The following is a 12,833-nucleotide window of genomic DNA, read 5'->3' on the forward strand; positions in this document are numbered from 1 at the left end:
GATATTCTTGGCTGAAAGCTAATTGGCCTCTAGGAAATCCAGGAAGAGTGGGAGGAACTCACGGCCTCAGGTGCCCTCTGCTTTCTAAACTCCAAAAGTGCTCCTGGTATCTGCATGCAGTGACTCTGCGGTAGGTTACAGACGAAATACAGTTGGGCTTCCCAGGTGGCGCTAGTGGGAAAGAACCCGCCTGCTAATGCAGGAGACGTTAAGAGAGGCAGGTTAAACCCCTGGGTTGGGAAGATCCCCTGGAGGAGGGCATGGCAACCCACTCCAGTATTCTTGCCTGGAGAATCCCATGGACAGAGGAGCCTGGTGGGCTACAGTCCATGGGGTCGCAAAGGGTCAGGCACAACTAAAGTGACTTAACACGCACTCACTGAAAAGTAGAGGGTATTCAGTAGCCCAGAGAAAATCAGGGGGCGTGTATCTGCAGCCCTGCATTTATCTGACAGGCTGCTCGATGAGTCTAGGCACGGCTTGCGTGCCTTATCAGTCGCGTCTCTTTGTGACCCTATGGACTATAGCCTGCCAGGCTCCTCTGTCCATGGGATCCTCCAGGCAAGAATACTGGAGAGGGTTGCCATGCCCTCCTCCAGGGGATCTTCCCGACCCATGGATAGAACCCATGTCTCTTCAGCCTCCTGCATAAGCAGGTGGGTACTTAACCACTAGCGTCACCTGGGAATCCCAGGTGGTGCTCAGGTGGCTCCATCAAGAACAGCGCTCTCTTCCGCGGACACGGTTAGACAGAAGTGCAGAGCAGCATTCAAGAAGATGAAAGCAGTGCCCGACACCTTCCTTAGTGATGGGGAGACATGCAGAAGGAGGCCCAGAGAAAGCTTTTACAACTGAGCGTATTTTAAGGTCAGAATCACAGTCAAGAGAGCCGAACAAGCTCTTTTTGACATCACATATCTTTGATAAGAGCAACTGGTAAAATAAAAACAACTCTTTGTCTTAAGTATTTCATCTTTTTATTTCAAAACAAGAGAGGATACCAAGAAGCAGAAGAGTGAAGCAGTTAAAACCAGCAAAGCTGCAAAGTAGGAAAGGGAAGTAGAAAGGGAGGAGTGGATCTGATTTCAATGACATGGTTGCTAAAAGCAAACACAGGGCTCCGATGCGGCAGACCTAAGTCACATTAAGTCCAAGGACTTCAGCAGGCTTGTTGATCCACCACTGACAGGGCTAGCTATACCCCTTTTCTGCTGAACTTTACACATTCTAGACACATGTCATGCACATACAGGTTACACTTTATGGTTACATGAAATTGCATGCAATTCACACAGAGAATCATTTTGAAGGCACTAGTGTGCAGCGGGAGCTGCGGCTTTCTGGCAAGTCCTTCCTAAGTTGTCTTGCAAGTGGTCCTCCTCTTTATTTATTCATATTTAAAACTTTGGTGCAAAACCTAGGTGCCATCTAATCCCACCAACCCTGCTCACTCTTTTGGTTTCATGTCTCACCCTCTCTTCCACTTTCCCTTCTCAAAGACAGACGCCAAGCTTGGAAGGTAATGTTTTCCTGATGACAAGATCTCCTTTTATTTGGATTTACAAATAATTGGAGTCAAGCAGCAATTGACAATCCGTTGCTTGAAAACAAAGCTGCTACCAGTTTCTTTTATTCCTGACATTCAGTGAGGCCAGTAACTCAGAAATTGCATGAGATAAGATACATGAGGTTCTGTATGACATTAATTTCTAATACCAGCTACAACATGGCCTTGAGTATGTTTAAGTCAACTTTTAAAGAGTCGTTTCAGTCCATACTGCCCTAAGAGGTTCAATCCCAGATTATAAAGCCCCAGACCCATGGGCTGCAAACACTCACATCCTTAGCAAATAAAATAGCTCTGTATACTCTTTAAGGACATAAATGTACATTTCTAGTTTTAAAATTGTGTAGCGAAGCAAGATAACATGGCAGACTAACCCATTTGGACCACAATTAATTCACCTTCAAATCCTACCAACTGGAGCTCTTCTACAAGATGCTGATGGACCAAGAACTCAGAAGGTATGAAAATGAAAACGTATTTAACATACTAAATCTTGTAATGGAAACGGTGTAGGTTGCTGTCCAACTGGAAAGGTTTCTTCCTGACTACCCCACTTCTCAAAAGATAAAAAGCACCAAAGAGACTTCCTGTCATTCACGCCTATGCTCAGTTCAACTCCCCAGAGGTCAGCAGAGGGCACAACGGAACTGATTTTTGTTCAGGTCAAGTAAAAGGTTTTGAAAACGCCTCCCATAGGCGGGGCGACGGAACTCTGTGCTGGAACTTACCTGGGTTGACCTCTGCCTGCAGTCCCACTCCACCGATGCACAGATGCAGCTAGCCCCAACTCACCCACTCTCTCTACCCCAGCTACAGAGCGGAAACTTGCAATGTTGCTATAATTACAGACTGCTTCCTCATTCAGTCTTATCAAGCAAACCAAAAAAAGATGAAAATGTGTAAATACTGTAATTGAGTTTCGAATATTTTGCATCAACTGCAGATGTCTCAAGACAGAATCTTCTTTCTAGCTCAATCACTTTTCTTAGAAACACTTCATTCTCCACCCCACCCCACCCCCAAAACGCATACATTATGTAAAAGCGTATCTTACTGGGAACAAAAGGTGAATTTCAGAACACACAGATGCCCAACAAGAATAGAAGTAAAAGAAAGTCTGTAGAACAGGACTCATCTTTTCTAATCCCAAACCTTCCCATTCATTCAACCTCTGACTTTAAGCCAACTGTCTTCTCAAGATCAAGCAAGGACTAAGAACCACCACCACCCAAATGGCACAGGAGTCGCCTGGTTGGCCAAGGAATTGCTATCAGTCTTTTGGATTAAAAACAAGCTTCTCTACTTGTATACAATGAAAAGGGCAGAGAGGGGAGGGACCCATTCCTCCCAAGATGATAGTGACAGAAGGTAGCACACACAGCAGGCTCCGAGCAAACAAGAGCTGTTGGAGCACATTCCTCCCCTGGAAACAAAGCAGCGCTGCTTCGCACCATCACGCCATGCAGCTCTGCAGCGTTTCCTTAACAATAGCTACTAGGCCAGAAAGAGCGAAAAGGAACTTGTCACTAATGTATGTAACTGGAGCGTGGTCTCACATCTCACATGATCCCACAGTCACTCCTGGTCTGAGGGAATGGCTGGATGTGTGTGCTTCCTGGCTGAGGCCAAGGCCAGGAGAATAAAGACACCCGTAATCCCGTCTGTGAAAGCCCACGAGTGAGCAGTGGACCCTGGAGTAGCAGCTGCTGCTACTGCTGCTGCTGCTAAGTTGCTTCAGTCGTGTCGACTCTGTGCAACCCCACAGACGGCAGCCCACCAAGCTCCCCCACCCCCAGCACTAACACAGCGCTACTGACCTCAAAGTGGTCATTTCATTGATTTTCCCTTATTATTCACACCTAGGATGCATGAATTCCAGCAAATAGGATAAAAATTTTGAAACAATGAAAAGTGGATCTTAAGACCAGACAGTAAAACTCAGGCCCCTCTTCTTCTCTTAGATCAAAAAGGAAGCAAGCAAGCAAGCCAGTGGCTGTAGCACACACCGGATGATCACACGCAGAGCTGAGTGTTAGAGGCAGGCAGAGACATGGCCTCAGGGAGGACCTGGACCACCCTGCAGCCTGACAGCTGGTCAAGCCAACTGGAGCCCAGGCCGATGGCCGGTCCACTTCCCACACCAAGAGAGGAGTGAGACAGCAGAGCAGGAGGAAAACACACTGTCAAGTCTAAGAAAGGGGCGAAGGAGTGGATTAAAAAAAGAATCTCTCAACAATGTTTCCTTTCGGAAACAAGGCTGTTTTATGTGAGGACCAAACACTACCCTCTACAGCTAAATTTCCGCAACTGAAACCTACAAAGACAAGTTGTCTATGGTAAGGAAACCAAATTGTGAATTACCCCTTGGCTCAGGCCTGAAATTCCCATCTCCTTGGAAATGAACAGAAAATGAAGCCAGATTTTAATACTAACAACACTTTATTTTCTGAATATCTAAACCTTCCCAATACTTGTCTCATGGGTTATGATTCTCCCTGGATATTTCAGTAACAAAGTCAGTGCCTACCACCGATGCTTCAAGGCACAGAACTCACTCAGGTCTACTGAGTTCATCACATCCAGCTCCCACTTGTCTGACCACTGGCACTGGACACAGCCTGGCGGTACCCGTGGTCACACGGGGCTTGGATGACAGTACTAAGCTGGTCCACCACTGAGAGCTAACCTCAGACTTGAGGGTATGAGGAGCATCTGCGAGAACTCTGAAACATTTTACACACCCGGTGCCACGGCAGGCAGGACAGATCAAGTTTACACCCAAGCTTAACTTGGTTAATGACAATAAAAATTCCAAATGGGGACTTCTTACCTAAAATGAAACAAACTGAAAAATGTCTTTAAAAATGCCTTGCATTTTTAAAGAAAGGGACTCAGACTAAGGGTCCATGGATGTGACTAACAGCATGAAATATTAGTAGAAACTGTTAAGAATCACATCTTTAAAAGCCTCTGTGGCACATTTCTTTTGTATGGTTAAAAGAGCTTGCATTTTAAGTGTAAGCCAAGAATCAATCTTCTCAATTTCTACAGATTTGAAACTCTGGGACCTGATAATTAAAGACCCTTTCATGTAAACATCTATCAATGTATATCTCCTCAATTATCAATTTTTTAAGTGCCATTTCCTGTAAAATCCAAAGGACCAACTAACTACATGCTTTTTAATATGTACTATGTCTTCTTGGAAGAACCACCATTTTAACTAAAAACCAAATATACCCATATAACATTATTCATTGCCTATTAGTGATTTCTTTATATATTTTAAAAATCATTTTATTTATTGCTAAAGAAATCATTCTTGGAGCCAAAGGGGAAAAAAGTTAAATCTAAACATGATAAACTATGAGGCTGTGATTTGTATACAGATTTTTAAGTTTATGGAATAAATGCAAACTGTCCTCTTATGAATATGTTTATCAAAATGAAAGCTGTCTTCTCTTGGAATACAGCTGAGAAAAGATGGTATCTGAGTTTTCTGCTAGATATATGCCTTAAAAAAGAGATGTAGAAGAACTCTTTTAAGATGCTGCATCTCCTCCCTCTTACTAGGAATCTGCTGACCCAATACCAGAAGCTTCCAGGGGCCCTGCTCTCTGCTCAGCATCTCTGAGGTACAGCTCACTGTGACTTTTGGGCTCCAACACTTAATTGAGGTTTCAGCTTTATTTTTTCTTTATGTTACATTCATCAGCAAGTATTTGAAGCTTACTCCATGCCTTAATTGACCTGTGCGACAGACAAATCTATAATAACCGAAAGGAAAGTCCTTTTTAAATTTCTTGACCTTCACATATATTGATTTCATCAGATTTAACAGAAAACCAATAAATGTGGCAGCGATTCTTCTAACATCCTCAGTCATTGTGCCTGTCATTTAGTTACCCTCTCACAGGGACTCTTAAAAAAAAAAAAAAAAAGCTATTTAGAAAGACATAAATTTACATAGTTTACACATTAGGGACCTTCAGTTATATCTCCATACTGATTCAATTTGCCTCTTTTGTGAGTTCAGCATTGGTATCAACAAGAGATATTGTAGACCTCCATTTACGCTGATGCTGCATATCCCTAACCACTTAAATTTACTGTAGTAATATTTTCTTTTCTAATCAATTTTAGACTTTTTGAAAATTTGAAGGTTTCACTTTTCCAGTATTATGAACAGATATGAAAACCTCCTGAGCCTCAAAAAGGAACTAGAGACAACATAAAGGGAACAAACCTAACCCACAGCCTACCTGGATGTTTGGAATAGAGTCTGCATTCTAGGCCCTCAACAGTCCTTGGCTCATATAAATGTCCTTTCTTGAGAGGTTACCAACTTCAGCTTCTTAAGCAAATATGTTTAAGAGAAAGCTACCCTTAAGAATAAATGTTCTCCACTGTGCCTTTCTGTAGCCAAAGGTACCTGGGACAATTTTAATTGCCCAGGTTGACAAAGATTCCTTATACCTACTTCAGAAGTGTCTAAGTCTAGATATGAATTGGCTTCTTGGCAAAAAGTCAGAGGTATTAAGCATCAGTAATTTCAATATCCTCTTGGGATCCCTTTCTCATCCCATTGAGCTTTGAGGAAATGAACAGATATGAATTCATCTTTCCATAAAAAACAAAAACAGTACTACCAGGAACAAGTTTGGAGCTTTACTGTGAATGCTGGAGTAGCTGTCCTTAGGAAAGTGGATTATGTAATAGCTTCATAAAGGACTTAAGAGTTCCTACAGAGTTCCTGCACACAGTATGTTTTATGTGATGTCACTTTTATGCTTACAATCAATAGAATTTAAAGGGTAATGGTGTTGATATAAAATTATGATGACTACAAAAAGGAATCACAGAGAAGCTGCAGCATACCTCTGTAAACTGTGCTTCACAGGATAACGCTACTCTGTAGAACTTAAAGAGCAATTCTTTACAACAGCACTAGAAGTATATACAAATTTAGGAGACAAAGTTGTATCTAGGCAAATTTTAAAGGTTACCACCTGGTACGCCATTCATTTTTAAATGGGAAGGGATTCTTAAGTTTGTAGACATTCATTCTAATTTTTACACAAAGGGAAGCAAGAACCTGAGACGGGATATAGAGAAAAAAGACAGTTAATACGTGTACACCTGTAGTCTGGGTAATAACTGCAAATGTCAGTGAGTGGCAGGGACATGGAGGCCATGAGAACTGGAGAGGATGAAGGAAGGTAAAGTTATGGTCTGGTGGCAGAAAAAAGACAAAGGCTGCTGTGTTTCTAATGAAGACAGAATTTTAAAGCGAAACTCAAAATTAATACTGCGTAAGAGTCAGCTAAAACACAATGCTGTGTACATGTAGGTATCGAGAACTCAGTATTCTGTATAAACAAACACTACAGATACAGATTTCACTACATTTAAAATTCAGTACTCAATAAGGCCCTTGACTACACAATGTCCTTTATGCTGCAAACTATATTAAGAAAAATTTTAACTGCCGTCAATGAACTTAATGTATCTCTGCTGTAGAACAAAATGGAGTAGACTTAAACATGTATCATTCTCTTGACTGTAAGACACCATACCAAGCTGGGCCAAGAGAAAATAAGAACAAACAGGGGACACCCAACAGTTATTTCAAGCAAAAAGCAGATACATGACCACATATTCCCTCTGTATACATTACTTAGTATTTATGACTTATGAAATCTTTAAAGAATAGTGTCGTGATATGTAAACTTTAAGTAGTGAAATCATGGATTTTAAAGAGCGTTTTTTACATTCAAAACAACTTATTTAGAACCAACAGATTATGTCAGATTATCTAAGTGTCACAAACAAGCAACATGTATATACTGCAATTTTATTTCAATCGCACAAACGAAGTTAGCGTGTAGGAAATTTAAATGGAACAGTATGGTAAAAATAGCAGAGAAACAAAAATTCTACAAAGGAAGTACACCTAGAGCATGAGGATTCAACATTCATTAGTGTTTCATCTTCAGTTCTGATTGACACTTGATGCTTGCAAATTCTGAACCAAACTTTGAGATCATGATGACTATTCTGAAGAGACTTCAGCACCAGCACTAAGGTTGTACATTCAGTTGGTTTGCAGTTGACTTGTTAGCCATTTACATAGTGTGTAGTACAGATTTGTCACAGGTCAGATCACAGTGTTAAAGGAAAGAAGTACCTTCCTGTAATTAGAAAGGATCCCCTAAACTGCACTCAGCTTAAGACATCCAATGTACAAGAGCACGAAAACCATCATAATAACGTGGCTCCAAGGAACATAGTTTTGATAAGGAAAATAACCTAAGCTTCTGTTTCCCGTTTTAATTACTGAAATCTCTAACAATGACAAAACTGTCACACAGGACAGTAAATGTGTACAGTAATTCAATCAAACTTCTTGGAAAGAACACATTTAGCAGTCTGGGATAAAGCAGAACGACAGGAAATAAAATGTGATTCAACACTGGTTCTTTTTGTCATTTTACATAGACATGTTAATATTTAGACCAAGGCACAAAACGTTTAGTGCATAAACCAGTTTCTTCTTCAAGATCTAGCATTTTTAGCGTAGTCTTTTATCTTACTTTGGACCACTTATACCCAGTACTCTATCCTACTGTTTAACTTAATCAACAAAATCAAAAATGATTTCTGACCAGATTTATGGGGGACATAAACATTTATATCTCCAAAGTGTTTGCATAACCAAAAGTACGGTAATAAAGATGGGAATGCCTCCTATTTCTTTAAGAAAGTAGTACTTTATAAGCTTGCTGCATCTTTAATGTCTTTACTGGTGGATGACAATATCTGATAGAAAAAGAACCGCATATTAGAATTATGATAGCTCATCCATCACAGATTAATCTAAAAATGAAGTTTCTACAGAAACAAGAACTGTTTTAATACGGGGAAAAAAAAATTTCCTCATTCAAACCTCTTTGAAGTGGTGATGGCCGCAAACCTGCATTTAGAAAACTACGCTATCAACAAGCTCTGTCTTATGAAGGAAGATTAAGAAATCCAGAAAGCAGACAACAGTGGATTATTTCTTCAAAATTTTAGTAAAACTACAGATAATCAAAGATTTCAAAGCAAATATGGCACATAACAACTCAAGCATAAACCAAGATGGAGAGCCTGGAGAATTTTTGATTTCCTAGATTTCCAAAAAATGCTATCATTGTAACATACAGGATTGCTCCCCTATTTTAATCTCAGAAGTTTCAAAGAAAAGGGAGTGCATTGCACACACACACACACACACACACACACACACGTGAGTGCCCACACAAACACGCACACGTACATGGTGGTAAGTAGGGCATCTAGTTCCTTCTTCCTACCACCTAACTCTCTATTTATTAAAAGAAAATTATGCAGGACCCCTCGTCGTTTTTCCCTTTATCTGATGATTTCTGTGACCTTAATTGCTGCCATCGTTGTTACTTTTCTAGTATTTCAACGTAAAAGTCCGAAAGCAGCTCTGAAGTCAGGAATGTGTACCTGACACCTGGATAACTACAGGGCACCTAGGTAATAACAACTGTCAGATTCAGGGACGAACGTTTGAATTCCACAGTAAGACAGAATTCACGTGAAGCTCAGAATCATGTTTCAGACCATTGAAGTTACTGAATTAAAATACAAATAGCTGAAGACATGATGTAAAAGATTAAGTACTCGGTTCTGTTAACATATTTACCAATTAAAGTCACAAAATATTCCTCATCATTATTCATGCAGATAACTGAGAAAAAAGATAGTGCAGAAATTAACTTTAAATAAAAAGTTATTCCTTCCCCGCCTCCCACTCCCTATACTCTACAAAATGTTTTCCCTGGGACTAGGCCTTGAAAAGGCCACTACATATTAGTTTAACATGCATTACTGTCTGCAATTAAAAAAGCTAATTTTTGTGGTGGTTGTAATTACGTTATAAAAATGTCCACATGCATAAATCTAAAAAAGGTTGAAAACCTACAGTAAATCTACAATATATTGTTTTACATTTGACCACTGGTTTGTGTTATGTAGGAGTCATAGATTTGGTAAAGCATTGTAACAATTTAGGAAGGCATCTAAATCTTTAAATTCTGGATGAATTTTATGTTTGAATCTACAAAATTGCATGAAGGCTAAACTCGAGAGACCTCCTATCATTCTAAAATTCCTCTCTGGACAAATCATTTTTAGGACACTTTCTTATAAATGTCACCTTTTGAAAGCACATACAATTACATTTGTTCCACATTTTATGATCTTAACCTACACAGGGCTGATCTCAATTATCCATGGAATATCAAATATGATAGGAAGACAAACCTGAGAGAAACATTTACAATACAATAGCATCACTTGCTAAATTCTTCATCAGCATTCTCTGGAAAAAAAACTTCTCAAGCCTTTCTCCTCTTTATTTTAGCAATGGACTGTGGAAAATGTGCAATTGTCTCTTGACATGAAAATATTTTCAATGTACGGTGATCTTGCCTGACGGGTTTAGTTATTTTCTGCATAACTGATATAGGAACTCCTATACGACTCTCTTCCATCCTGTTGTAAAGGTCAGAAAAAAGCAGCAAACTGGGAGGGAAATAGCTTATCCGCCGGAGTAGTAATGTTTGAAGGCTTTCAAAGTATGTTGGTTTTCCCCTCCTTCCAACTGTGTATCTCCGTTTTCTTCTTACAGCTCACAAAATGTAAGGGTTTTGTTGTTGCTAACAGTTGTTCTTCGCAGGTTTTTATTTTCTTCTTTTTCCAGATGAAAAGTCCTGTCTCTCCTTAGTTTGTTTCTCTACGCAGTATTTGACTTGCTCAGTTCCTGCCTGATTGCTGGTAGGAAAAGGAAAAATATTAGAAGTAAATATAATGGTAAGGTAATATAAGTGGGTGATTCATTCTTAAGAAATCTTAATGACTGCATTCAAACTCACAGTAATACAAAGATAAACTGTGCATCTTTCATTGAAGAAATCTATGTTATTATTTTTACAATATTAACATCATATATATTTATATATTCTCTCCATTTTGTACACAAAATGAAAACACTGATTCTTTGGGCTCAAAACAAGAGTTCAGTGGGATGGGATGGATGAAAAGGAGTAACCTAGAGAAAGAGTGGTTTACTTAGTTTTCCACCTAAAACTACTCAATACCAGAAACTTAAGAGGAACTTTGTTTACCCTGTTTTCACAAATAATTTCCATTATATGAAGGAGAGAGACCCTCTCTTTGGCATCTGAAGCCAGGTAAAGGGCAGGATAATATGGGAAAGTAATTGTTTTATGCCCTCAAGTAATAAACTAGGTATTTTTTAATCTTCATTTTCTTTAACATGGGTATTATTAAGCATTATAAGAGTAGCAAATTTGTTTAGACACTCACCATCAATGAGCTCTTCTTTTAGCTTAGTTAATTCTTTTCTCATTTCATCTAAAATGTCCTAAAATATTAGAGAAAAACATCAGAAATACAGAAAATAAAGATTCTTGCTTATATAAAATTTTATGAATGTATAAAATGTTAGCTCTGTCTTTTGTTTCCAGATTCATAATTTATGACTTAGAAGATCAATTTTGGTAAATTGTGTTTTAATACTCTTCCCTTCCCAATCTTTGCTTATTCTAGCTTAGCAAAATATGAAGCAGAATGTTTTCTAAACCTAAAATAATTACCCGGTCATGCCGTGAAAGCTATGATTCAGATAATGCCTATAAAACATATAAGAGCTCTGCTTTTAATCTAATCTTTTGGGAGCTAAGAGGCAATCCATAAACAAGTTTCAAGGAAGAAGACACAAACTGGACAATCAGCTCCTGGGAAACTTGTCATCTGGTCTGAAGTATGGGGACTGCTTACGAATCACCAGAGCTGTCAAACTAAACTTCATGGAATCTAGGATTCCCCTGGAGGGCCCTCGGGGGCTGCCCTAATAGGTGGGGAAGTAGGAGGATGGGACCCTGCTGGACATACACAGTCTTAAGACAGAAGACCAGCCACACATAGCTACTGAGCACTTGAAACATGGCAAGACTGAGGTGAGATGCACTGTAAACGTTAGACACCAGATTTCAAAGGTTTACTATGAAGAAAGTAAAGTAAAATAACTAATCAGTAATTTAAACATACTGATTATATACTGAAATATTACTTTGGCTACATCAGGTTAAATAAAAATATATTAAAGTGAATGTCACCTATTTCTCTATATTTAATGCACCTGCTAAAAGTTTAAAGTATGTGATCCATCTTACAAAGAGTTGGTCAAAAAGTTCACTTGGAAAAACCCTAACAAACTAACCAATCTGATCATATGGACCACAGCCTTGTCTAACTCAATGAAACTATGAGCCATGCCATGTAGGGCCACCCAAGACAGACGGGTCATGGTCAAGAGTTCTGACAAAACGTGGTCCACTGGAGAAGGGTATGGCAAGCCACTTCAGTATTCTTGCCTTGAGAACCCCATGAACAGTATGAAAAGGCAAAAAGATAGGACACTGAAAGATGAACTCCCCAGGCTGGTAGGTGCCCAATATGCTACTGGAGATCAGCTGAGCAAAAACAACACCCAGTTGTGGATGTGACTAGTGATAGAAGCAAGGTCCAATGCTGTAAAGAGCAATACTGCATAGGAACCTGGAGTGTTAGGTCCACGAATCACGGCAAATTGGAAGTGGTCAAACAGGAGATGGCAAGAGTGAATATCGACATTTTAGGAATCAGCGAACTAAAATGGACTGGGACGGCTGAATTTAACTCAGATAACCATTATATCTGCTACTGTGGGCAAGAATCTCTTAGAAGAAATAGAGCAGCCATCAGTCAATAAGAAGTCCAAAATGTAGTACTTGGGTGCAATCTCAAAGACAGAATGATCTCTGTTGGTTTCCAAGGCAAACCATTCAATACCACAGTAATCCAAGTCTATGCACCGACCAGTAATGCTGAAGAAGCTGAAGTTGAACAGTTCTATAAAGACCTACAAGACCTTCTAGAACTAACACCCAAAAGAGATGTCCCTTTCATTATAGGGGACTGAAAGTAGGAAGTCAAGAAATACCTGGAGTAACAGGCAAATTTGGCCTTGGAGTACAAAATGAAGCAGGGCAAAGGCTAACAGCATTTTGCCAAGAGAACGCACTGGTCATAGCAAACACCCTCTGCCAACAACACAAGAGAAGACTCTACACGTGGACATCACCAGATGGTCAATACTGAAACCAGACTGATTATATTCTTTGCAACCAAA

General features: G+C 39.6%; 1 protein-coding gene across 4 annotated transcripts in view; it reads right to left on the bottom strand.

Moving 5' to 3' along the window:
- Positions 1-964: 964 nt before the first annotated feature.
- ENAH (enabled homolog (Drosophila)) overlaps positions 965-12,833 on the bottom strand; it is a 164,560-nt gene continuing 152,691 nt past the window's right edge. For all 4 annotated transcript variants that reach the window (XM_010852856.1, XM_010852855.1, XM_010852854.1 and 1 more), the window contains 2 exons: positions 10,967-11,024; positions 965-10,411 (listed from right to left, as the gene is read on the bottom strand). In XM_010852856.1, coding sequence (XP_010851158.1) covers positions 10,374-10,411; positions 10,967-11,024 — 96 coding nt within the window. In that variant the 3' untranslated portion in view covers positions 965-10,373. The remainder of the gene's footprint in view (positions 10,412-10,966; positions 11,025-12,833) is intronic.

The sequence above is a fragment of the Bison bison genome, unplaced genomic scaffold, assembly GCF_000754665.1.
Source record: "Bison bison bison isolate TAMUID 2011002044 unplaced genomic scaffold, Bison_UMD1.0 scf7180017864317, whole genome shotgun sequence".
Classification (NCBI taxonomy): domain Eukaryota; kingdom Metazoa; phylum Chordata; class Mammalia; order Artiodactyla; family Bovidae; genus Bison; species Bison bison.